At 42.3% G+C, this 27,409-nt stretch overlaps 2 protein-coding genes across 3 annotated transcripts in view; one reads left to right on the top strand and one right to left on the bottom strand.

Moving 5' to 3' along the window:
- Positions 1–27,035, top strand: part of raf1a (Raf-1 proto-oncogene, serine/threonine kinase a) — a 35,804-nt gene extending 8,769 nt beyond the window's left edge. The window contains exons 4-17 of one of the 2 annotated variants that reach the window (XM_060937087.1): positions 6,417–6,519; positions 6,607–6,764; positions 7,134–7,226; positions 11,889–12,042; positions 16,648–16,681; positions 19,089–19,198; positions 19,349–19,466; positions 19,585–19,669; positions 20,458–20,634; positions 21,559–21,605; positions 22,314–22,432; positions 22,574–22,705; positions 23,019–23,153; positions 26,193–27,035. In XM_060937087.1, coding sequence (XP_060793070.1) covers positions 6,417–6,519; positions 6,607–6,764; positions 7,134–7,226; positions 11,889–12,042; positions 16,648–16,681; positions 19,089–19,198; positions 19,349–19,466; positions 19,585–19,669; positions 20,458–20,634; positions 21,559–21,605; positions 22,314–22,432; positions 22,574–22,705; positions 23,019–23,153; positions 26,193–26,333 — 1,606 coding nt within the window. In that variant the 3' untranslated portion in view covers positions 26,334–27,035. Of the gene's footprint in view, positions 1–6,416; positions 6,520–6,606; positions 6,765–7,133; positions 7,227–11,888; positions 12,043–16,647; positions 16,682–19,085; positions 19,199–19,348; positions 19,467–19,584; positions 19,670–20,457; positions 20,635–21,558; positions 21,606–22,313; positions 22,433–22,573; positions 22,706–23,018; positions 23,154–26,192 lie in introns of both variants that reach the window. The other variant, XM_060937086.1, reaches the window with a different exon arrangement.
- A 170-nt stretch (positions 27,036–27,205) lies between these two features.
- Positions 27,206–27,409, bottom strand: part of syn2a (synapsin IIa) — a 61,528-nt gene continuing 61,324 nt past the window's right edge. Inside the window, exon 12 of the mRNA XM_060937097.1 lies at positions 27,206–27,229. Within this exon, the coding sequence (XP_060793080.1) occupies positions 27,206–27,229 (24 nt within the window). The remainder of the gene's footprint in view (positions 27,230–27,409) is intronic.

Here is a 27,409-nt window from a genome sequence, read left to right as displayed (position 1 = left end):
TGGATTAGAGTGCAATCACAGCACACGCTTATAAAGACTCCGTAAACACACAGACTTGAAGCATACATGCTGTACCGAGTGTCTCACATTACCCAGCCTTGTATCTGTGTATTGCCTTTCTGGTTTTGACTTTGTGCATTTGGACTCTGCCTTTCGTCTTTGCCTCTGCCGTTCCGTTTGTGCCTTGCTTGACCATTACCCATTTTCCTGCCTGTTTTGTAAATAAACACTCTTCCTGCAATTACGTCTGTCGTTCACCTGCTTACATACACACTGAGCCATGTGTTCCTCTTCCCCCAGTCAGTCAGTAATCAAGTCTACAGTCGGGTTAATGATACGAGTTAAGTTAACGCAATAAAACAAAGGGGTAACGAGCCTCGCTCAGGTGTTGATCACTAACAATTATCCAGAGCGGAGATCAAAGGATCAATAAAAGGATGAAATGACGGCTGATACCGTTTAACTAGTTAAAGTGCACCGGTGGTGTTTTTATACACCCCCCCCCCCCAGCCCCGCGGCATGACACAAATGACATCATTGGTGATTTTGTGACACAGGAATGGGTGAAGATTTAGAAAATCGAGCGAGTCAGTGTGTGGACATGCACAACGAGCAATACAGCGGTAACCTCCATCTTTTCCATAACAGATGAAGAAATCAATCACTGCCTCCGTTCGTGATCCTTTAACTCAGTCAGTGAACTGTGAGAGTGACTTGGAAGGAGAAAGGCGTGATCAGGAGAATGTGCCTGAAATTTCACATATAATGTGAGTGTTTGTTGTGACAAGTGGCTCCATTTCAGTATCATGAACTTTTCATTATAACGAACTGTTTGGACGTCCCCCCGAGGAGTTTGTTATAGCAGAGTTGCAGTGTATAAAGAAAAAAAGTAGTGGGCCTACAACAGAACCTTGTGGAACACCAAACTTTTTAGTATGCACAGAAAAATCACCATTTACATCAGCAAACTGATAACGATCAGGTTCATAATTAAGCGAACACTAAATCTTCCGACACCTGGATTTACAGGATTTTCACAAACATCAAATATCTTGTGTAAACTCTTGTATGTACGATTCGTGTATAAATCCTTTTGTATCCAGCTTGTAAAACAAGGCCCAGTGTGCATACAGTGGTGCTTGAAAGTTTGTGAACCCTTTAGAATGTTCTATATTTCTGCATAAATATGACCTAAAACATCATCAGATTTTCACACAAGTCCTAAAAGTAGATAAAGAGAACCCAGTTAAACAAATGAGACAAAAATATTATACTCGGTCATTTATTTATTGAGGAAAATGATCCAATATTACATATCTGTGAGTGGCAAAAGTATGTGAACCTTTGCTTTCAGTATCTGGTGTGACCCCCTTGTGCAGCAATAACTGCAACTAAACGTTTGCGGTAACTGTTGATCAGTCCTGCACACCGGCTTGGAGGAATTTTAGCCCGTTCCTCCGTACAGAACAGCTTCAACTCTGGGATGTTGGTGGGTTTCCTCACATGAACTGCTCGCTTCAGGTCCTTCCACAACATTTCCATTGGATTAAGGTCAGGACTTTGACTTGGCCATTCCAAAACATTCACTTTATTCTTCTTTAACCATTCTTTGGTAGAACGACTTGTGTGCTTAGGGTCGTTGTCTTGCTGCATGACCCACCTTCTCTTGAGATTCAGTTCATGGACAGATGTCCTGACATTTTCCTTTAGAATTCGCTGGTATAATTCATAATTCATTGTTCCATCAATGATGGCAAGCCGTCCTGGCCCAGATGCAGCAAAACAGGCCCAAACCATGATACTACCACCACCATGTTTCACAGATGGGATAAGGTTCTTATGCTGGAATGCAGTGTTTTCCTTTTCTCCAAACATAATGCTTCTTATTTAAACCAAAAAGTTCTATTTTGGTCTCATCCGTCCACAAAACATTTTTCCAATAGCCTTCTGGCTTGTCCACATGATCTTTAGCAAACTGCAGACGAGCAGCAATGTTCTTTTTGGAGAGCAGTGGCTTTCTCCTTGCAACCCTGCCATGCATGCCATTGCTGTTCAGTGTTCTCCTGATGGTGGACTCATGAACATTAACATTAGCCAATGTGAGAGAGGCCTTCAGTTGCTTAGAAGTTACCCTGGGGTCCTTTGTGACCTCGCCGACTATTACACGCCTTGCTCTTGGAGTGATCTTTGTTGGTCGACCACTCCTGGGGAGGGTAACAATGGTCTTGAATTTCCTCCATTTGTACACAATCTGTCTGACTGTGGATTGGTGGAGTCCAAACTCTTTAGAGATGGTTTTGTAACCTTTTCCAGCCTGATGAGCATCAACAACGCTTTTTCTGAGGTCCTCAGAAATCTCCTTTGTTCATGCCATGATACACTTCCACAAGCATGTGTTGTGAAGATCAGACTTTGATAGATCCCTGTTCTTTAAATAAAACAGGGTGCCCACTCACACCTGATTGTCATCCCATTGATTGAAAACACCTGACTCTAATTTCACCTTCAAATTAACTGCTAATCCTAGAGGTTCACATACTTTTGCCACTCACAGATCTGTAATATTGGATCATTTTCCTCAATAAATAAATGACCGAGTATAATTTTGTCTCATTTGTTTAACTGGGTTCTCTTTATCTACTTTTAGGACTTGTGTGAAAACCTGATGATGTTTTAGGTCATATTTATGCAGAAATATAGAAAATTCTAAAGGGTTCACAAACTTTCAAGCACCACTGTATCTCAGCTCTCGCTTTCTTTCATAATTTATACTGGAATGCTTTGATCTATTGATCAGAAATGTTAAGAATAATGCTGTATCGTTAACTCTATACATTTTTATTTCAAAGTTACATTATTTCCTGTTAGATTTAGAGAGAACAGTTGTTCGGAAGAGTTCTGTACAAAAGTAGAGACGTGATGAGCATTTCCAAAGGAGAGAGAAAATAAAATCATTAAGAAAAGCGAGATCCTGCCGGGGTTAAAGGAGCTGTTATCACGGCAGCGACAGGTATAAATCATTACTTTATAATCACTCGTTTATTCACTGACACTTCCTCAAATATCTCATGTTTAAATGCTGATAAACTCATACTCAATTATCTCATCTCATTATCTCTAGCCGCTTTATCCTTCTACAGGGTCGCAGGCGAGCTGGAGCCTATCCCAGCTGACTACGGGCGAAAGGCGGGGTACACCCTGGACAAGTCGCCAGGTCATCACAGGGCTGACACATAGACACAGACAACCATTCACACTCACATTCACACCTACGCTCAATTTAGAGTCACCAGTTAACCTAACCTGCATGTCTTTGGACTGTGGGGGAAACCGGAGCACCCGGAGGAAACCCACGCGGACACGGGGAGAACATGCAAACTCCACACAGAAAGGCCCTCGCCGGCCATGGGGCTCGAACCCAGAACCTTCTTGCTGTGAGGCGACCCCCCACCCCCCCTTGTTCACCCCACCCCCCTCTTCCACTGATCAATCAGGTAGCACTTTCCTCATGCATATTCACCCCCAAAGGCAGTTCTCAAGCCGTGAGTGGAGATCCTCAGATGAGGGGGCGGGATTATTCTAATGAGCTCCACTTGTGATGTAGAAAGTGGCGCTGAATCGAACAGATTGTTGAATCACATGTTTTCTGGAATAAGCAGAAAAAAGAAACGGACTGTGTGTCTGGTTTCAGAGTGAGCGGGCCGGTCGGCTCCTGAGACACACGTGTGTGCGCACAAGAAGTGGAGGGTTTTCATATGCCCCCTTTAAAGTATCATTGAAGAGTTAATCATTTTTATTTTAAAGCATCATCAAGCAGTTTTTATGTTTTTGTTAATATTAAAATATTAAACAATTTTAAATACATTACGTTTCACTGAACACTTTTTTTTATTTTAAACAATCATTGAACAGGTTTATTTATTTATTTATTTATTTATCTTTAAACGCGCTAGTCTTATGAAAATGACATCATAAAATCCCGGGTTTTCTGTGTGTGATCTGCTCAAAAAGGTTGTAAAGTTCACTGATAGATAAATAAATAAAAATCACTAAAAGCTTGCCTGCCGCTAGATCGCAGCGATTTATTGGTCAGCGGCGCTGCATGTGTGACGTCACACACGCCACTGCCTTGTTTTGTGAAACACTCTGCACAACTTTACGACAACAAGGATGAAGAAGCGACTCGGAGTGAGCGTGATTCGGTTTGTTTTTAGATCAGTAATTGTCTGGCGTCTCTCCAAGTCTTCTATTTGGCCACGTAGAGACTAGGGGTGGGCAAAAATATCAATACGGCGATATATCGCGATACTTTTGTCTTCTGATTCAATATCGATACTCAAAATTTGAATATCGATATTTTTTTTCAAATAATAAATCATGTTTCAGATGGGTTGTAAATCCAGTACGACTTCCGCACCTCCGCTCCGCAAGGTGTCGCTGTGCCGCTACCTCACTGCAAGGCACTCTTCGTCTTCTCTTTTTTCCCCGGCGGTTGCAGTGAGGAAAAAAAAACAAGCAAGCATGGCTGTTAACGTAAACCTAGAGACGCCGCCGAACTTTAAGGCAGATGTTTGGAGGCACTTTGGATTCCAAAGGAAAGGAGAAAAAAAAACAGTGAGCTGGACAAAGAGTACGCACTTTGCAAAACCTGTTTCGCTCCAATTAGATATTCAGGTAACACAACAAACTTGCGAACTTACTTAGCACGACACCACCCCGACATATTAGCTCAGCCGGAGCCACCGAAACCCGACCCGAAGCAAACTACACTGGACAGCGCCAAAGTCCTCCCGTCTACTTCAGTGATGTGTGACTTACTGTAACTGTGAACTTAATTTTGTCATTTAAGGCCAAAGGCAAGAAGCTGCACTTTATTTTGCATTTTCAGTTTTAGTGTGTGTGAGACACTGCATTTCATTTTGAGTATTTACTCTAAGTTCAGAAGAAACATGATTCACTGAGGTTTCAGTTCAGTTTCAGTGTGTGGACACTGACCCACACTGCACTTTGTTTCAGCATTGTGCTCAGGGAGACTAAGATGCACACTGCACTTTTCAGTGTGTTCCAGACAGTGTGTTGTTCCTGCAAATATGTTGTAACTTGCGCTTGTATAGTTGCAATAAAATGGCATGGATAATTTGAATTACATTGTTTTGACTCAGTTTGTCTCATGAATTATCACTGTCATCTGATGTACATACAACTCGGGTTTTAAGATGCATAATGCAGTTTACATTTTTCAGTGAACTATGTAGAATATCGCAATATATCGCAATATCGTATCGTGACTCAAGTATCGTGATGCGTATCGTATCGTGACTCAAGTATCGTGAGGTCCTTGGCAATACCCACCCCTAGTAGAGACTACTTTAGAACGTTATTGATCTGACTAAGGACAACTAATCAATTCAAACACCAGGCTCAACACAAGCTCGACCCTTCCTGTGCGGCGGTGAGCTCTTTGGGACGGCGCTTCTGACTTCTGTTTCCAGACCGTAGGAACGTCTCCACGTACCAGACGTCACTCAGATCCTTCTCTGGCAATCTGCCTCTCAAATTTATCTTTTTCAAAATGTATGGAGCAGACACCAAACCGTCCTGTCGGCTTGAAGTGACCTCTCTCTGTCCGTACAAATCGAACCCGTTTGTTCCGGAAGTGTCCTGCTGACTTTCGGCTATAACGGATCGAAATTCCACCCTTTTTAAAAAAATAAATAAATAGTCTACGCTTGAACAGCCCTGAACGACACGTGTCTGAGGAGGCATGCTTTTGGTTTTAATTTTGTTTTGGAATAAAAAAAAATAGTTAAAAATGTGCTACACTTTTCAAACCAGGTGAAGCCAGAAATGCCGTGAACTTTCAAGCGTTGCGCATATGATGTCACTTCCTTTGAATTAACAGTGATTTACCAGGAACGCGTTCGTGTAATGGCGGACTCAAAGAGCCAAACTTTACCGGCTAAATAGAACATGTTTGCAGTCTCGTATTAAAATACAATTCAGACAGTAAACTGTTTAACATGTCTAGTTTTAAAAGGTATAATTTCCAGGGATGATGTCATTTTTGTAAGACTAGCACTTTAACTATTGTAAGTTTTTGCTTATTTTTAATCATCAAATGGTTTAAATTTGTGTATTTATTCAGCAGTAACATATTTCTGGTGGTTTGTTAGGAAACCTGTTTATGATGGTGTATATATCACTTTTATAAAGTTTTACTGTGTGTGATTTATATGGGCAAATTTAGTAATTAACACCATTTCCTTCCTCAGATGTTTCAAATCACTAAAATATTTTTTTGCAAGAACTCACATAAGGAGAAATTGTAATATTGTGGTTATTGTAATCAATGTATGTTACTCAAACCTTAGATTTATTTATTTATTTATTTATTTATTTTTCTTCTCTAATTGCAGTAAAAAGTCTCGTATGGACTGGAACACGGACTCGATGTCACTCATCGGAGAGGAGCTCCTGGTGGAGGTTCTAGATCACGTTCCTCTGACCACCCACAACTTTGTGAGTTTGCGCAGATTACTCAGTAAAGTTTGAAGTATAAAATTTGATGCTGACGACCATCTTTGTGTTGTGATGTTTGTGTTCGAGGCGAGGAAAACGTTTCTGAAGTTGGCGTACTGCGACATGTGCCAGAAGTTCCTCCTGAACGGCTTCCGCTGTCAGACGTGCGGATATAAATTCCACGAGCACTGCAGCACCAAAGTTCCCACCATGTGTGTGGACTGGAGCAACATCAGGCAGCTGCTGTGAGTGACACCACACCCTCAGCTCCACCGTTCTTTGAGTATAATCAAATATCAGGGCTGCTGTTCGAAAGAATATCTGAAAAATATTCAGTAGTTGCAGCCTTCATTATGTGACTTTTTATTGTATTTAGGATGCTGTATAAGATAAAAAAAAAAAAAAAATCAATGAAGTAATGATGTAAATATTGTACATTTTTAATAGTATAACTGTTTTTTGGATAATTATTACGTCATATATTTAATAACTAATTTTTAAACGAATAATAAATTAACTAATTGAAGAAAATTATTTATTTTTCACACGGACGACGTTTTTAAACAGCTCATCCGTATTTGCGTGTAATCCTCTCGGCACCTGTGTTTTGTCAGGTTATTTCCGACTCCCGGTGAAAGTGGAACTCTGTCTCTGCCTCCGATTACCTCCAGGAGGATGAGGGAGTCCATAAGCCGAATGCCCAGCAGGTACGACACCTTCCTGTTCTCCTCATGAGCCAGTGTTCGAAATACCCGTCTGCAGTCTGCATTTTGCAGAATGATTTTCAAGATTGCAGAAGAAAAATTAAACAACCTGCAATTTTGCAGAATGAAAAAATCAGGCTCGGGATTCAATGGTTCTCAGTTTAGCAAACTAGCGGCGCTATAAATAAACTGAAACCTGCGCCGCGCGAACCTGACGGCGTTTTACACGTCAAAGTTGAGCAATATTTACGTAATGGCGACGACAACCAAATAAGGGCAGTTGCCATTTTCCAATGTAAGATTTCATCACTTTTAATACCCGCCGGGAGGACCCGACAACTACCGCGGCAGTGTTCGGCAGTTTCTGCCATGCATCTTCCAGAATTTAATGCGGCACAACAAACATGGCTCCCAAGAAGTGGATTGTTTCTTCGGGGCAAGAGTCCGACAAAAACACCAAGAAAACAAGGACGATTTTGTTGTATCTCGGCAAAACTGGCAGCCAGCGTGACTCCAACAACAACAGCGACAGATCGCGCGTCCGCGAGGGGGACAAAAACGAAGACGGTCGCTGTTATACAACCCCGATTCCAAAAAAGTTGGGACAAAGTACAAATTGTAAATAAAAACGGAATGCAATAATTTACAAATCTCAAAAACTGATATTGTATTCACAATAGAACATAGACAACATATCAAATGTCGAAAGTGAGACGTTTTGAAATTTCATGCCAAATATTGGCTCATTTGAAATTTCATGACAGCAACACATCTCAAAAAAGTTGGGACAGGGGCAATAAGAGGCTGGAAAAGTTAAAGGTACAAAAAAGGAACAGCTGGAGGACCAAACTGCAACTCATTAGGTCAATTGGCAATAGATCATTAACATGACTGGGTATAAAAAGAGCATCTTGGAGTGGCAGCGGCTCTCAGAAGTAAAGATGGGAAGAGGATCACCAATCCCCCTAATTCTGCGCCGACAAATAGTGGAGCAATATCAGAAAGGAGTTCGACAGTGTAAAATTGCAAAGAGTTTGAACATATCATCATCTACAGTGCATAATATCATCAAAAGATTCAGAGAATCTGGAAGAATCTCTGTGCGTAAGGGTCAAGGCCGGAAAACCATACTGGGTGCCCGTGATCTTCGGGCCCTTAGACGGCACTGCATCACATACAGGCATGCTTCTGTATTGGAAATCACAAAATGGGCTCAGGAATATTTCCAGAGAACATTATCTGTGAACACAATTCACCGTGCCATCCGCCGTCGCCAGCTAAAACTCTATAGTTCAAAGAAGAAGCCGTATCTAAACACGATCCAGAAGCGCAGACGTCTTCTCTGGGCCAAGGCTCATTTAAAATGGACTGTGGCAAAGTGGAAAACTGTTCTGTGGTCAGACGAATCAAAATTTGAAGTTCTTTATGGAAATCAGGGACGCCGTGTCATTCGGACTAAAGAGGAGAAGGATGACCCGAGTTGTTATCGGCGCTCAGTTCAGAAGCCTGCATCTCTGATGGTATGGGGTTGCATTAGTGCGTGTGGCATGGGCAGCTTACACATCTGGAAAGACACCATCAATGCTGAAAGGTATATCCAGGTTCTAGAGCAACATATGCTCCCATCCAGACGACGTCTCTTTCAGGGAAGACCTTGCATTTTCCAACATGACAATGCCAAACCACATACTGCATCAATTACAGCATCATGGCTGCGTAGAAGAAGGGTCCGGGTACTGAACTGGCCAGCCTGCAGTCCAGATCTTTCACCCATAGAAAACATTTGGCGCATCATAAAACGGAAGATACGACAAAAAAGACCTAAGACAGTTGAGCAACTAGAATCCTACATTAGACAAGAATGGGTTAACATTCCTATCCCTAAACTTGAGCAACTTGTCTCCTCAGTCCCCAGACGTTTACAGACTGTTGTAAAGAGAAAAGGGGATGTCTCACAGTGGGAAACATGGCCTTGTCCCAACTTTTTTGAGATGTGTTGCTGTCATGAAATTTAAAATCACCTAATTTTTCTCTTTAAATGATACATTTTCTCAGTTTAAACATTTGATATGTCATCTATGTTCTATTCTGAATAAAATATGGAATTTTGAAACTTCCACATCATTGCATTCCGTTTTTATTTACAATTTGTATTTTGTCCCAACTTTTTTGGAATCGGGGTTGTAGTTGGATACGTATATATTGGTAAATTGTATAGGTTTGTATATATTATATTGTTGAATCTTGCAAAATTGTACTGATATTATATCCCTTTTGAAGACAGCAACAGTATTTTACCTTTATTCATCGATACTTTTGAAGATTTTGTTTTCTCATACCAAGCTGCACTAATACATGTTTTGTGTGCATGTTCTATTTTTTTTTACTAGTGCTGTGTTGCCTGTGGTGCAGACGAGCACAAAGTTAAACAGTTGCCCTGTAAGACAAAGCTCATCGGTTCAGTTCTGTAGCTCTCAGTTGTGCCATGATTAGTTTGTAGCCAGTTCTCTGTTGTTAGTTTAGAGCAGTGAAGCCCCTGCAGTAGTTCTCAGTTCAGTTCATGACCTTGCACTTTAGAAGCCAGGCAAACACCATGAACCCAAACGTCTTTCCATTTGCCAGTTGGGTTTTATTCCTTAATGGCATCAGTTCTTTGCATCATCGTAAGATGTAACAGAGTGTAGAACTGAAACCTTGCTTTCAATTTAAAACTACAGGTTGCAGATGCAATCACTGTGAATGAAGTGCATTCTGGGTAACAATCTATTGTTCAAGCTAGAAACTTAATCTTGACAAAATGTAGCATGACATGTAGCATGAAAATGAATGTTTTGTTTCTTGAAGATCAGCTGTGTTCTATTTTTTATTGTGGTGATGCCTTTATTAGTATGTTGTGTGGAAGGATGATGTGTGGGTGTGATAACTAGTACATTTATGAATTAGTTGGTATACTTCAAGTTGTAGTAGCCCGTAGTGTCAGGGCAAGGGGGATGAAAGACCTGTGGAGGGATCATGGAATGATAACTTTGCTGCAGAGAAGGATCTGTGAAGACTGAAATTAAAAATAGAGTGAGAGAATAAATAATTACAGTAATGCTATGAGCTGTAAAGCTAGATATGATGTAAATATAGGCATTATTGGGTTGAGAAGGGTGTAGTATGGAGGCTTGCATATTTGCAGAAAATATTTCCAAATTGCAGAACAAAATTTTGACATTCTGCAATAATGCAGAACACTGGAAAAAAGTATTTCGACCACTGTGAGCGATAAATAATCAGTAAACTGGAGGTGAACATCTTGAGCCTCACATTGCTAAATTCTTCCTGAGTGTATTATTCCATAATAAAACAGACGAGTGTGTGGAAACAGTGCGGAGTGTTTTGGTGTCCGTACTGACATGGGATTGGAGTGACTCCCTGAGGTTTATACACACTCGCCTCAGGGCTTTCAGGCTCTTTAAGTCATGAAAGAGCTGGTTGTGTTCGGGTTCTGTTCATCTCCCAGAGCTCAGAAGTGCACAGTGATCCGCCACCGCTGGTCACTGGTTATATTGCTGAGCTCTGATTTCAAATTCGGCAAAGTGTGAGTTCTTCCTCATGATCAATATGCCATGTGTGTGTTTTTGAACCCCTGCGTTCATGTTTTTAAGCCTCCGCCACACTGAGAGTCAAAGTGTTTAAACACAGGGAGGATTTTATTTTGACATTTTACGACCATTTACCCACTGGTGGGGATTAATTTGTGTTTAAGGGCTCGTGTGTCGTCCATTTTCAGATTCTAACGAGAATGGGCGAATCATGAGAGATGAGAATACATGGTTGGTGAAGCGGTTACTGCAAAGCAGTGTTCCTCAAACTAAAATTTCATGAACAGTCATAATAATATTTAAATAAAGCTGTCGAGAACACTTTAGGTCTGAGTTGACTTGCTTGTTCTGAGAATCACTGCTCTAAAGTACTATTTGGACGGGATTAGTTTTCCAGACACGTATTCTCGCTAGATTTCTACACTACAAGGTGGTGAAGGCATTACATTTCTGTTTCCATGATCTCTTGAGAAGGAGTGGTCGAATGTTTGTACCCTGCAGGTGTAACCTGCTTTTAGCAAGTGATAATATCTTCAATGAGTCCATGTTCTGTAGTGTTTCTTCTTATTATTACTTTAGTAAGATTTAAGATTGAAATAGTTTTATTCTGTGGCTCCTGAGTGGTGCAGCAGAAAAGTGTTCTCCCTGTCGAGCTGGATTTCGAATCCCAGTGGTGCCACGCCCATCCGCAGGGTCCAAGAGAGTAAAACTGGGTGGGAGGGGCATACTCTTTCTCCCCTGTCAATCGCAGCAGCACCAGCTAATGGTACGGTAGGTGTCTGTGAGCTGGTGTATGCAGAAGAAGGCGGACGGCGCTTTCCTCTGGAGACGGGCTGCACGTGTTCTCGGTGTTTAAACAGGCGTGTATTTTAAAATGGTTCCGTGTTCATACAGTTGCTGGTACGTTAGTTTGTTCAGCGAGTATTATAGATTGAAGACGGGGTGTTCGCGATGAGGTTTGTTGGGTTTCAGAAAGAAACATGAAGTGAAGCGTGTGGTATGTGTGGGGTCGTTTCTGCGTTTGTGTTGTGGTGTTTTGTCAGTATGTGATGTTTGTTGTGTCTCGTCTCTCCTCCAGCTCAGCATACAGACACTCGACTCCTCAAGCGTTTAATGACAGCACGGCGTATCCTCCTACAGGGGGCGCACTCTCTCAGAGACAGCGCTCCACCTCCACGCCCAACGTCCATATAGTCAGCACCACCCTGCCTGTGGACAGTAACCTGATTGAGGTGATCTATCTCTCTCTCTCTCTCTCTCTCTCTCTCTGTTCATGTTGAGCTGTATCTCTGTCTTGGTCTTTCTCATTCTCTCCCTCCCTTTTTGTCTCTCTCTCTCTCTCTCTCTCTCTCTCTCTCTCTCTCTCTTTTTATCCTTTGTGTATCTCTCTCTCTCATTATACTTTCATGGATTAAAGTTTTCCGTCGTGTGACGGATTTCCGTCAGCTGAACTCTCCCAAGGCCAAATGTGAGGTCGGTGCTGATCCGAGGAGAATTAAAATGACGGGTGGTTGGGTAGAGATTGGGTTATAACACTGATGTGTTGCAACACCATCAGCTATCAGCAGGGTTTATTTAACTTTTTTGTTTTTGAGCCATGCTTTGTGTCGTTCATTTCCTGTGTTTGATCATGTTTAAACGTTCGCTGTCTACGGTGCGGCATTAAAAAAACATGCGCTGTCAAAATTGGCAAAATACATTCCCATGTGCTTGGCATGCTTGTGTCTGACCATTTCTGTTTTGTATTAAATTAAATCTTGCCAAAATGACTTAGTTCAAACTTGGACATATAGAAATACAGGAATCCCAGACGTCCGCTATTTAGCGGAATTCCGCTATTTTTCTAGCCAAAGTGGTGGTGGGTTGTTGTTTTTTTTTTTAAATCTCTTGTATATCCATTAAAAATATGTTTAAGTAGAATGACCAGCAGAATACGTTCTGATTTGGTTTGCTTGTTTAGCGAGGTTTTTGTCATCTTCGTTTGTTCTCGTTGACATTCGGGAACACTCGGAAGTTAAATTGATGTAAATACCGCGAGACTGTACGCGATAGAACGAGAAAACAATATGGCTGCGCCCATTTGCTAGAAAATGTGTTTTAACTCTGTTCGTGCTTTTGTTTCTAATGCGTTGAACTTAATTCAATAAGCAGGGCTGTGAAATTTCCGCGGATTCTGTCGCGAAAAATATCATCTTCACAAAACGTCTATTTTTGCATTAAAAATCATTGGGGGGGTCTAGTCGGTTTTAATCATAGGTTTTAATCGCCTTGCACGAGACCGGTGGCTCAGCCGGACTCGCGGAGTTTTATGCCAGCTGACCGTGGAACACGTCTTGACTGCGACTCAGGAGCAGTGTTGCCAGATTGGGCGGTTTCAAGTGCATTTTGGTGGGTTTTGAACATATTTTGGGCTGCAAGATCAGACATAGTTAAGATGCCATCAAAAAGGAAAGCTAAGGAGGTGTTTGAGAGAGATGCAAAGAGGGCTAGAAAAGACCACACAGACAGACTGAAGGAAAAGATGAAAAAGAACAAGTTTGCAAAACTGAAAGAGATGGTGTTAAAGAAAAGAAAATTAAAAGACTTTCATTAGATGCTGTTTGACAGACTATGAACATTTTGTAAATAGCTTTAATAGAGGAATGCAAATACTATAGAACTAATAACTAATAGCCTTACTGAAAGATGAATTGAAAAAAATAGCTGGGAGTGATGCAAAGAGGAATAGAAGGAGCCAGAAGTAAAAGAAAAGATGTAAATAATAGAAACATTAGTTTTTTTTAAACTTTTGCTCTGTAGACAAGAGACATTGTGACAGACTCTTGGAAAAAGCCAGGACATAATACAAGAATTAAGTGTAATTTGGAAGACAACAGGTATCTCTCACTTAAATATTGAGCATGATTTTTCACAGTCATTTTGAAAGGCCTATCAACGTTTTCTTTTATTAACATTTCTTTAAATTGTTATTTACACATTTTTTTACTTTTATTTTGATTAAGAGATAAAATACATAGGCACTTATTAGATATTTCAAGGTATTTTACATGGATCTTTCATTTTAAAAGAGAAAACTGTTGATAGGTATTTTATATGGCAAAATGAAGACCAAGACTAGTCAAATATTTACTTGTTGAGATCAATTTTTTACTTGCAGGAAATGCTCAGAATACACCATATAACACCTAAAATGGCTTGGTGTCTGGCTTATGCTGGGGGGCTGTGCCCCCCAGACCCCCCCTTTTCCTCTGATTTCTTATTTACAATTTCACAGCCCTGAATATGTCGTGGAAAAAAGATATCGTCCATAAAAGAGATAGCGGAACAGTGTCCGGGTTAGAAGTATATTCTTCAAAGCTACATTTTCATCTAATTTTTATAAATAACAAATTTTTTTTTGCCGCTTATGTCATTGATTACAAAATACGGTATCAAATAGATACACATTATTGTTAAATTCTGTTGCTTTTCTATGTTAAATCTATGTAAAAAATGTGTTCTATAGCATCTTTAAATGTTAAAATCTCAACAGCTTCAGGGGGCTTGCAGCGCCCTTGACCCCTGCTGATAGTTTCTTACATTCCTCTGTTTTTTTCAATTACTGCTGGGATCCCTGGAAATAGAGCATGTTAAAAAAAAAAACGAAAAAATAAAGCCCGGAAAGCCCGCTCCTCTGCTTCAGCCAGACTTGACCTGACGGTGCAATGCTTGCAGACTGTCAGAAGTAATTAGACCTAAATTTATAGCTAACAAATCAGCAGACGCCCCAACAATTATTATTTTCGTTAGGCCAGTGTGTAAGGTATGTTAGAACCGTGCCTTATAGCCTACGTTATATCACAATTTAAAGGACGTTTGAGGAGTTGGAGGCTGCGAGCGCAATGATGCTCCGACATGCGCTAAACTTTATTCCCTGAAAATCATACACCAGCGTTCAATGCCCCAAACAGCCAAAATGTCTAGAAGACTACGGTTAAATAATAATCACAGCCTACTAAGTTAAATTACGTCAAAACATCTGTTTCTGGCCTATGAAATGATGGAGGAAAATGAGAACGAACGCAAAGTAGATAGCAGCCAAATTCACGCGATCTTTTAGGGAACTTAACACTCGTGTTGGCCACAATATTTCTCTTAATAAAATCTTGAATTGTTTTTGAAGTCGTATTCAACACAAAGTAAGGTCAAACCCCAATTTTAATTTAAGCAAAGATCCAAACTTTTTTCTATATTGACGTGGAGCATAGAGGAGCATGTCATTCTGCTTTCGGTTTCGGCAGCATGGATGCGCTTTACATGAAAGAAGGCACTGATGTGTCTGCCATCGATAAAGGTGTAAAAAACAAGTGGAGGTGGGCTTGGCTGTACGAAATAGCTGAAAACGGAAAGCCATTTAGTTCATGGTGCAAAAAACTAAACATTCCAGGTGCTTGCATTTGTGTGGTTTGCCACAAAAAATAATATACGGAAGCAATGGAAAGAAAGTGCAATAAATTGAATATCTCATCTCATCTCATTATCTGTAGCCGCTTTATCCTGTTCTACAGGGTCGCAGGCGAGCTGGATCCTATCCCAGCTGACTACGGGTGAAAGGCGGGGTTCACCCTGGACAAGTCGCCAGGTCATCACAGGGCTGACACATAGACACAGACAACCATTCACACTCACATTCACACCTACGGTCAATTTAGAGTCACCAGTTAACCTAACCTGCATGTCTTTGGACTGTGGGGGAAACCGGAGCACCCGGAGGAAACCCACGCGGACACGGGGAGAACATGCAAACTCCGCACAGAAAGGCGCTCGCCGGCCCCGGGGCTCGAACCCAGGACCTTCTTGCTGTGAGGCGACAGCGCTAACCACTACACCACCGTGCCGCCTAAATTGAATATATTAATCCATTAATTAATTGATGATAAAGTTATCAGTTCTAAGTTAACCATTCTCAGAATTTCACCGAAATCCACCCATAACCCCCCCCCCCCCCCCCCCCCCCCCATAAATTTTCAGTCAAATAATTTTTTTTTTGTTTTAATCCATGTACTTTTCTTTCTTTGTCTGTCTGTCTATATCCTTTGTATCTCTCTCTGTCTCTCTCGGAGTGCATTTTCCTTACTACAGTCTGTTATACTTCTTTTATATACTGTTTGTAATTTCCTCCTGTTTGTCACTAGCTGGTGTCCTGACGTCTGTTGGCTGTTAGCGAAGTTGATAAGATGGTAAAATCGCAGCTTGTTCCGTCGTGTTCCTGAGAAACTGTAAAGAAGTGTAAACTCGTCTGTCCTTAAACGCACAGCTTCCCCTCTGACTGATGCACAGCGCTCACACTGGAGACTCCGTACAGAGATGTTGTACAAAACTTCACCGCACATCAGTTTTTTTTAAAGATCCGTTTATGCAGAGCGAGTAGAACAATCACTTTAATATAAACCTGTGACTTGCAGCTGCATTACTTTACAGAAAATTAATCAACACCTTCTGACCAATCAGAATCCAGAATTCAGCAGCCCTTGATCTGGACACCTGTTAGTGTTCTGTGTGCACTACTTCTCTTTTCACCCTCTGTCTGTATTTCCTCTCGTGGTCACTCTGCTTGCGGTTGTCATTGTGTCGCTGTGTGGAGTAGATAGATTACCTGAATACTTCTCCTACTTCCTGGTGCCGGAGATTTTGTCTGAAGAGAAGAGTAGGTATTGTTCACCTCTTCACATTCCTAACTCACGTTTCTAATTTGTCTTGGAAACCAGCGTTATGATATTTACTAAATACGCAAAGGGAAGGAGGAATAGGTTGGCTTTTAGAGTTTTAAATATTTTGTCCTTTCTTTCTTTGTACAGGATGCAATACGTCATGGACACGGTCATGGATCAGGTAAGGAAAAAAGAAACGCAATTATTTAGAATATTTGTTTAATAATTACAGGTAGTCATCGACTTACAACTGCGTTTGGTTGTGACTGCGTTTGGTTGCGACTGACCGGTTGTAAACCGATCTGGTCGTAAGTCGGCCTATGTTAAATGAACGTAAACATATTGTGATGTGTAATGATATTGTAATCATCTTAAAGTCTTATTTTATCAACATTTTCTTATTTCATTACCGTGGCTCATTATTTGGTTTAAGTCAAACGCTGCATACTACACTGCGTACAGTACAATTCATTTAATAAGTGCAAAACAATAAATACGAAATACAGGTGTGAAAAATAGAAAATATTTTAGTTTGAAACATACCAAAATACAAATGTAAAACAGCAAAATACAAAATTTAGTGACTGCTGGCATCACTGGTGCTCGGCTGTGGGTCGTCTACGTCATCATCAGCTGTTGCAGCGCTCGGGCTGGCGGGAGGATTTGCTCGTTTCATAAACCAGGAGCTGGCGGCACGGTGGTGTAGTGGTTAGCGCTGTCGCCTCACAGCAAGAAGGTCCTGGGTTCGAGCCCCGTGGCCGGCGAGGGCCTTTCTGTGCGGAGTTTGCATGTTCTCCCCGTGTCCGCGTGGGTTTCCTCCGGGTGCTCCGGTTTCCCCCACAGTCCAAAGACATGCAGGTTAGGTTAACTGGTGACTCTAAGGCCCAATCCCAATTCTAATTTCTACCCCTCCCCCTTCCCCTTGGCCCTTCCCCTTGAAACTGAGCTACAAGGGATAGGGCTTGAAATTCAACCCTTACGTATTGGGATAGCCCTTCAACGATCGCATACGTCATCGCGTACCTCCGTCAGCGTTTACGTTAGCAAAACGCGACCAAATGCGTCATTGGCTGCGACCAGCCGCTACAGTCAGAGCCAGAACCAGAAATCTCTGCTGGCAGGGTGTGATTTGTTAACTAACACCACTGAATGGGATATCTTTGGCGCTTCGTGCACCACATCCGACAGAATGAGGTGTCAGAACACTCATGTAAACAATAAAAGCGAGAATAACAGAACAAAACGTACGCAGTCAAGCAACCGAAAACAATACTCACTCCCAAAGCTTTTTAGCAGCAGCTTGGATTTCAGAAATCGCTGCTCATTCTCAGCTCGAAAGCGAATCAAGCGGCGTGTTTCCTCTGGATAACAACTTAAAACACGTAAATAATGGAGAAAATACATTTATGACAATCTTTCGCCGCGGGAACCGCCATCTTTATGAAATCCGCATGGCATTGTGGGAAATCACTCAAACCCCTTCGTTCGGAGTCAGCTCCAGGAAAATCTCCGTTTGGAGGGGTACAGAAGCCCTACCCCTTCCCCTACCCCTCCGCGTTAACTGGGATTGGGATACCCCTACCCCTTCACGTGAACGCGCAAAATGGAGGGGAAGGGCCAAGGGGTTGGTCCAAGGGGTGAAATGGGATTCGGCCTAAATTGAGCGTAGGTGTGAATGTGAGTGTGAATGGTTGTCTGTGTCTATGTGTCAGCCCTGTGATGACCTGGCGACTTGTCCAGGGTGAACCCCGCCTTTCGCCTGTAGTCAGCTGGGATAGGATCCAGCTCGCCTGCGACCCTGTAGAACAGGATAAAGCGGCTACAGATAATGAGATGAGATAAACCAGGAGCTGGGGCGGAAACTGTTGTACGCTCAGCTGGGAAACACTTGCCAGTCATAACCAGACGGTCGTAAAGTCAATCGGTCGTAAGTTGCATAGGTCGTAAGTCAATGACTACCTGTACTATTTAAAATTATTCAGCTAATTAGGGAATAAAAGACTTGATGCGCCTTTTATGAACACCATTTGAAACAATTTTATTTTAAATTGTGAATAAATTTGTTAGTCATGTTTTGAATGTCTTTAAATGCAGAGTACAATAAATAATAAGTTAATAAACAATCCAAAGTGTCAAAGTCTAAAAAGAGGCCAGCTGGCCTGTCTTTGAGAGGGACAGGTGGGCGTGTCTTTGAGAGGGACAGGTGGGCGTGTCTTTGAGAGGGACAGGTGGGTGTGTCTTTGAGAGGGACAGGTGGGCGTGTCTTTGGGTCCATATATTAACACACATTTCTGAGTAGTTAAAGTTCTATTGTTTCACTCGGAGGTTTATTTATTCCTATTAAAATCTGTACAAATACGTGTGCGCATATGAATCTTGATGATGCACAGACATTCTCCATTTATGGTCTTAAATACACGCCCTCTCAGATCATGAACAAGTTAAAGTGTAACTCATTGTGCGGTCCGTATTTATTTAAATAAATATTTATTCGTGCTGTTATGCAGGGCTTTATGTTTTCCTTTGTGCACGTATCCTTATTCCAGGGTTTTATTTATTTATTTTTTAAATAAACTCTCATACAGCAGGAAGTTCTCCAAACCAGAGTCCGACTGGCTGGAACCAGTCCAAAACTCCGCCCCCAGCTCAGAAGGAGAGGGCGTCGTCGTCCTTCAGCTCTCAGGAGAAAAACAAAATCGTAAGTCCTCAAAACCCGCGGCATTTCGTGTTCACCTTTTCAAGCATGTCCTGTTTATATAAAGAAGAGAAAGAGGGGTTTATTTTGAGATAATTTACATCTAATTTACATGAACCACACCTCCGTGGACTGATGTTTATTTTCTTCCAGCGTCCGAGGGATAAGAGAGACTCAAGTTATTACTGGGAGATCGAAGCCAGCGAGGTGATGTTGCACTCCAGAATCGGCTCAGGATCCTTCGGAACCGTATACAAAGGGAAATGGCACGGTGAGAGAATCGCGTACCGCTGGAGAACCTGAACACGGAGCACGCTCTTCCAGCGCAGTGTCTGGTTACAGAATAATGACCCCTCAGTAAGCTCCTGTCCCTCTGTCCTGACTCGCAGGTGACGTCGCTGTGAAGATCTTAAAAGTCATCGATCCCACGCCAGAGCAGTTCCAGGCCTTTCGTAATGAAGTCGCAGTTCTGCGGTGAGCCGGCGTACTTAACACGTCAGCAAAGAACACACGTTTTCCATTCTTACACGTTTACGTTACAGCTGGCCCAGACTGGACGTGTCCGGTTTGAAATTCATTCACTTTCTCTCAGAACCAATACATCCAAATATTAATTGATTCACACATCTGAAGTGACACCTGTTTGTTTTCATGACCGCTATGAACAGCATCATAGACACACACATACAGTACCAGTCAAAAGTTTGTACACCCCTTCTAATTCAGTGTTTTTCTTTATTTTTATGAATTAAGTCACTTCTTGTCTTAAAGTGATGATGGATGTCGTTTCTCTTTACTTAGTTGTTCAGTTCTTGACATAATATAGATTACTACAGTTGTGTTATAGGGCTATTTTTAGAGAGTATTTTTATTATTTACTGTTTGATCTCAAACGCATTAAGAAGGTGAGAAACTCGTCCGCTAATGACCTTTTGATGAGACACAGCTGTGAATTGAAAAGCGTTCCAGGTGACTCCCTCATGAAGCTGGGTAAGAGAATGACGATAGTGTACGAAGAGTCATCGAGGGAAACGCTGAAGAATCTCAAAAATCAAACACTTTTTTTGGTTTATGAAATGACATGTGGAACATGTATGAAATGATTTCATAGTTTTGATGTCTTCAGTATTGTTCAGTCGAGATACAGAAAGTGTATGAATGAGTAGAGTAGGGGTGTACAAACTTTTGACTGGTACAGTGTGTGTTTTATATTATTAGGTGTGTTGAATGTGGAACCTCTGTGTCTCTCTCCGTGTCCACAGGAAAACCCGGCATGTGAACATCCTGCTGTTTATGGGCTACATGACAAAAGATAACCTGGCCATCGTGACGCAGTGGTGCGAGGGCAGCAGTCTGTACAAACACCTCCACGTGCTGGAGACCAACTTCCAGATGTTCCAGCTGATCGACATCGCGAGGCAGACAGCTCAGGGCATGGAGTGAGTGTCAGGAGCGTAAACATCACACCACACATCCATGTTAATCTCGTAACTGAGAACGACAGAAGCAGACTTTAAACGCGGGGCGGGGCGGGGCGGGGCAGGGCGCGTCTCGTCTGCTCCGGTTTTAAACCGTGCAGGGTTTTTTCTAGAAAAATTTAGTATGAGCCATGGCAAGGGAGCGACGCGACATGGGGGGGATGATGCCGGTTGTCCGTCCCCCCCTCTGCCGTGTGAAGCCTTTGAAAAATTGAGGCTCCAATGGGACATTCTGAGGCTGTCTGAGAGGGAAATTGTAACAAATTGTCTGTCAACATTGAAAAAGAAAAGTAATCGTCTTCTACCCCGGACAGTCTTTGGCTTTCTTCCGTTTCGTGCCGCGGGATGACAGCTTTAAATGCCCAAGTGTCAACAAAAACAACTCGCCAACTACTTCTGTCAAAAGCTCCCGCGCCGGTGGGTGAAAGGTCATTCAGTCTCGAGAAATCTCGCTCTACAAGTCAGCTGACCTTGTATGTAACCCATGTCAAATCTCGCGAGTGCAGCCGCGACAAGTAAACAACATGGTGCCTCAATCTGGAAAACGCCAATTCGGATAGTTTTTGCACCGTCTGGCGGTGTATCTACTATGATTGGAATATTTTTGGAGTAATTATAACGTATTTGATGATGATCAGACACATTGTCACGTGGTGCTGCTGGGATGTTTTCACGGAGAAAAGATCGTTTTGAGAAAGATTGCATGTTGTGCAGTAGCATATAAGTGCATGGCCTAAGTGTGACTTGGGGTTCAATCAGCATTTCGGTAAGGGGGCGCACGCCGAGAGTAAGAGGGCGCAGCGCCCCTGTTCCCCGGTTTAGACGAAAGCCTGCCGTGTGCAAATTTAACTCTGAGGTTTAATGTTTCTCTTCTTTTAATTCCAGCTACTTGCATGCAAAGAACATCATCCACCGAGACATGAAGTCCAACAGTATCCTTCTCACAAGTTTTATTTATTTATACAGATTTAATTTTTGGATATAAAGACCACTTGTTCAGGGTAATAACATTTCCTCAGTGTTTATGTTTTAATTAAAATAAGAAAAAAGTTCCTTGATTAGGAGATTTAACTGAATTCTTTCTGATTTCTGTAATTAATTTGAATTAGTTGTTAAAACACAATGGTAATAATAAGAACTTTACTGATATAACACATTTAGTGCATTTAAATTAAATTTAATTTTTCTTATTTAAAAAAAGGCTAAATTAAATTAAACGAATATTAAATATGCCAAAAAAATTACATTTTATAAAATATTTCGTATACATTTGTATAAAACGCATTAGAAAAAAGTCCAGGAAGGTTTGTTACAGGCATAATTGTTATTAAAAAAAATTTATTTGCATAAGATAAAATATGCACATTTGTTTAAATTTATGCAAATTATTTTTAATTATGAATTTTCATTTAAACGTTTCATTAAAATGTTTAATTTTATAAAATAAGATGTAGTTAAATTGAATAAAGTAGGAATTTGTAGCTCAAAAAGCAAGTTAAATATTAATACAAATAAAAACAAGAAATGATAATTGAATATTAAAAAAAACTCACATTTGTATTTATAACAGGTTTGTAAGAGTAGTGTGGAAATAATAAACTAGTTTGCCTGTGAAAATAACTGCTTTAACCAGAACGCAGACATTTTCCTGCATGAAGGTCTGACGGTGAAGATTGGGGATTTCGGTTTGGCCACGGTGAAGGCCAGGTGGAGCGGATCCCATCAGGTCGAACACCCTTCAGGGTCCATATTATGGATGGTGAGTTTCATCCACTAATAAAAATAAAACGAGGATAGTTTTGGAATGTAGATCGTGTTCTCAGGATGAGTGGCTAAATTAAATTGTGCTCATTATGTAGTGAAGGTGTGATCTTTTCCCCTCTGTAATTTTCCTCTCCAGGCTCCCGAGGTGATCAGAATGCAGGACAACAATCCGTACAGTTTCCAGTCCGACGTTTATTCCTATGGCATCGTTCTGTATGAGCTGATGACCGGAGAGCTTCCGTATTCACACATCGCAAACAGAGATCAGGTATGGCTAGATCAGGGGAAATCAGAGATGAGGTATGGGGGCGGGGTTGGGACAGGTATGAGGGCGGGCTGAGTGCGGTTGGCGCTGGGTTAAAGAGGATTGGGATTAATTTTAGACTTGTTCTGTTTTAGAAAATTAATCAACACCTTTAGACAAATCATGTCAACATCAGTTAAACAGCATTTAAATGGGATATTGGGATAAAGTCCTGGGAATATTGAGGTGAGGATCAGGACCATGTACAGTTCCTGGGAAACTTTTAACTCTGTGTGTGTGTGTGTGTGTGTGTGTGTGTGTGTGTGTGTGTGTGTAGATTATCTTCATGGTAGGTCGAGGTTACCTGTCTCCGGATCTCATGAAGCTGTATAAGAGCTGTCCCAAAGCCATGAAGCGCCTGGTCGCTGACTGCATTAAACAATCCAAAGAGGAGAGACCGCTCTTCCCTCAGGTGACACATCATCAGGACCTTACTTTAATTTCACTCTGCACCCTAAACATCCATCAAATCACCACAAGGTTTGCATTTTTAATGACCGTTAACGTGAAAGTTGGGGACAACACACAGGACAGAGTGCTGCTGAGGGAAAAGTCGTGTTACTGAGTGGCTGTGAGGAGCCGAGCGAGGGAGGGAGGGAGGGAGGGAGGGGCTGGCTGGGAGGAGCCGAGGGAGGGAGGGAGGGAGGGAGGGGCTGGCTGGGAGGAGCCAAGGGAGGGAGGGGCTGGCTGGGAGGAGCCGAGCGAGCGAGGGGCTGGCTGGGAGGAGCTGAGCGAGCGAGCGAGGGGCTGGCTGGGAGGAGCCGAGCGATGTGGTGTTGTATGGAAAATATTTATTTCTGAGTTTTGGTTGGGATCAGAATCAGATTGTCTGTCTGTCTGTCTTTATTCTAAATGTAATCTCCGCCAACAGCAAAATTAGGAGTGCAAATACAACAAGACACAGGACACACACTCCCCGGCCACTTTAATAGGAACGTGGTGTTGGTTCTAAGATCGCTGTTCTTGGCTGCAGGAGCGGAACCCAATGTGTTCTTCTGTTCTGCTGTTGCATGCTGAGATGCTTTTCTGCTCACCACGGTTGTAAAGAGTGATGATATGAGTTACTATATCCTTCCTGTCCATTTCCCTCTGACCCTCTCTTATCAACAAGGCGTTTGTTTCCACCCACAGACCTGTCGCTCACTCACTCAGTGTTTTTTGTTTTCCGCACCATTCTGTGTAAACTCTAGAGACTGTTGTGTGTGAAAACCCCAGGAGGAGATCAGCAGCTTCTGAAATACTCAAACCTCATACTCATCTGGATCAAACCAACACCCATACCACAGTGAGAGACAGAAAGTCACACTGTGAGATCACAGTTTTTCCCGTTCTGATGTTTGAACATTGTGAACGTTAACTGAAGCTCTTGATTTGATGTATCGGGGGATCGGCTGATTAGAGAACTGCAGAAACAGTAGGGGTGTTCCTAATAAAGTGGCCAGTGAGTGTAGCATAAGAACAGTAAGATGGGCATAAGTAAGCAGTGTTTCGCCTGATGATTGTAAAATGTGAAGTGGAGAGAATTAATCAGGAGTGGAAAGCGGCATGAATGAAAGATAACGGGTCGGTCAGTGTTTGTGTCGAGTGTGCATATGGCCTTGTAATCTGCAGGTGTGTCTTGACCGACCTGTAGCTCCTCCCAGAGGGTAACAGTTCAGAGGTGGGGTCCAGGGTGGGTGGAGCCTGTGATGATGATCGAGGCTGTGCTGAGCTAGTGTGAGGTGGTGATGTCCTCCAGGGAGGGCAGCCAGTGAGGAGGGTTTTTATGCCTCTGCCACCGTAAGGTGCAGGAGGCATTACGTTTTCGGGTTGTCCGTCTGTCCGTGCGTGTGTGCGTCCGTCCATCCCAAAACCTTGTGAACGCGATATCTCAAAGGCTAATGAAAGGAATTTCACCAAACTTTCACTATTTGTGCGCTTTGGAACAAACATGAACTGATTTAGATTTTGAGATCAAAAGGTCTAAGGTCAAGGTCGTTGTGAGGTCAAATGTCCATCCCCAAATCACAACTTAATAAGGCGTGTAGTCTACCAGGCGGAAGCATCCCCATCGACGCCGTTGGTGTCGAGTTCTATCTAGTTATTTTTTATTTTTTTTTCCCCCCACTGTGTTTGCAGTGCCTTGTTTTTGTTTTTTTTGGTTTGTTTGTTTTGTCTGCAGCAGAGCAGCCTGCTCCCCACGCTCGGGTGCAGTGTTGTCGAAGGCCATCAGCAGGTTCCTCTTTGTGTTATTTCTCCTGAGCACTCTGAGGAGCTGGAGTCTCTGAGCTCTGTTTACAGGTGCAGTGGTATTAACCAACCAGGAGAGGGCCTCGGAAACGAGGACTCCCAGAAATTTAAAGGACCGCACCCTTTTTCCACACGTGTTCCATTTATGCAGTGTGTGTGTGTGGCCTCTGTTACGTTTCCTCCTGAAGTCCAGTAGAAGTTCTTTGTGGTGTTCAGTGTTGGTTATTTACTGAACACCACACTGACACTCTGAACCTCATCCCTGTGTCTTGACTCCTCCCCTCCTGAGATCAGCGGCCGTGTCATCGGTAAACTTGATGGTGTTGCACAAGTGAGCTTTTGTATAGGGAATAGAGCGATGGACTCAGCACACAGCCTAGAGGGGCTCCAGTTTGAGCACGTAGTGCGGTGGAGGTTTTTAATCCAGGTGCAAATGAGGGTGGAGAGGCCAAGATCGAGCAGTTTGCTGACTAGAATGTCCAGGATGATTGTGTTAAATGCCAAGCTGAGGTTGATGAACATCTTCATGTAGCTCTCCTGATGCTGATGTTCTAAGTGACTAAGCACAGAGTGAGTTGCAGTAGTGATGGCATCCTCAGTGGACCTGTTAGCTCTATAAGCAAACTGATGTGGATTGAAGGAGGAGGCAGGACCAGTTTCTCCAAGCACTTTATTATAATAATAATAGATTTATAATTATTATTCGGTCACTGGTGAAAGGGCGATGAGCGATTGCCATCACTCAGCATCCATCGTCCGTCCACATTTCACAAAATTTGCTCCTCCTCCCTGAGTTTTCAGTGGATTTTGATTCTGATTGTTTTGTTTGGAAGATCTAATCAGTCTGCACAAAAGTCAGTCCCTGGTTTTGTGATTTCTCATTAACAGGTTGCTAATTAGGCCGTTTAATGAATTTTCAGGAAAATCACTCCTCCTCCCTCAGTTTTCAGTGGATTTTAATTCTGATTTTGTTTTGAAGATCAAATTGTTCTCATGGCAAATTATAAACAAGTCTGGTTTCTCATGGTACGTCCATGTGATCTACTGCGTTACTGATGCTCTGGTCAGAGGCGTAAGTGCGACCGGTCTGTAGCTGTTTGGTCATCAGAAGCTGGCTTTTCAGGAACAGGGATTATTTTAGCTCGTAGCTGTAGATTCCAGCGTTCTGATTGGTCACTACGACTGTAACCTTAGTCCTCTTCCTGTCCTGGTGTTTGTACAGATCCTGTCCTCCATCGAGCTCCTGCAGCACGCTTTACCCAAAATCAACCGCAGCGCCTCGGAGCCGTCGCTGCACAGAGCCGCTCACACCGAGGACATCAACTCCTGCACTTTGACCTTCATGAAGCTGCCTGTCTTCTAACTCCACAGTCTGGAGCTGATGGAAACCACATCGCTTCTTCAGAGGTCTTCCTGAAGTCGGTGTAATGATCGAGATCTCTCTCTCTCTCTCTCTCTCTCTCTCTCTCGTGCACGCACTCGAGCGTCAGAGACAATGTTGTATTATTTGAAGGTGAAGGTCATCTTCATGCACAGAAACAAATCAGATGAAATCTGGGTTGTTGTGTTTATAAAGTGTAGATACGTAATTGTTACAGGTCTAAGCATTAAACGTTTGTTTACTGGTGAAGTTGACACGCTGAAACGAGCCGCCCATCATCCTGCTGTTCAGCTCACAACAGAAACGTCACGGTTCTATTTCATAAACTACAGATGAGGTTATTTTACGCTTTGCTTTGCTGCAGAACCGGAGAAGGCGCTCACGTCAGTCACGTCGCAGAGGATGGGCGTGTCTCTTTAAAATCCGTCCTCGCGTCTTTCACGTCGCTGTGCCTTTCCCCGAGTGTGGAGTTTTATACACAAGAGTGTGAAATGTTAACGTGCACTTCCTGTAAACAGATCAGTGTTGAGAGTTTTAACGGTGTTGATTGGAAGAGTCGGACTCGACATTTTTAAAATTGTTTGAATCAGCTGTGTATTTGAAGGTTTTATTGCAGACTCGAGTACAAACTGTTTATCAATAATGGTTATTTTAATAAAATTTAAATTAAAGTTCAATACAAAAGCATTGCGTTTCATTCACGTGTCCATTTTCCCATGATTGGGGCGTACTGTATATGACACATTTGAGATGATTAGATAATGTGGGTGGGGCTAGAGACAGTGCTGACCACTGATTGGTCAGAATCATACAGTTGTATCTTATGTTAAATCCACCAAGTGGTGTCCTGTTCACTATCTTTGCTCACTACGCAGGGTCTCATTGTGCTTTAGATGCTCCATAGTGCACAGTGTGTGCAATAAGAACAGTTTGTTGTTCAGCCACAAAATATTTTTGTGATAATTTAATGTTGTCTGATGGTTTGCACTCACTGTTTCTTTATTTTTGCTCAAAACAAAAGTATTGGCGCCCTTGCCTGCATGACAGCAGGGCTCACT

Source organism: Neoarius graeffei, chromosome 13 (assembly GCF_027579695.1).
Source record: "Neoarius graeffei isolate fNeoGra1 chromosome 13, fNeoGra1.pri, whole genome shotgun sequence".
Taxonomy (NCBI): Eukaryota; Metazoa; Chordata; class Actinopteri; order Siluriformes; family Ariidae; genus Neoarius; species Neoarius graeffei.
Note: the sequence above shows the minus strand (reverse complement) of the source record. Positions and strands in the feature narration are given on the sequence as shown.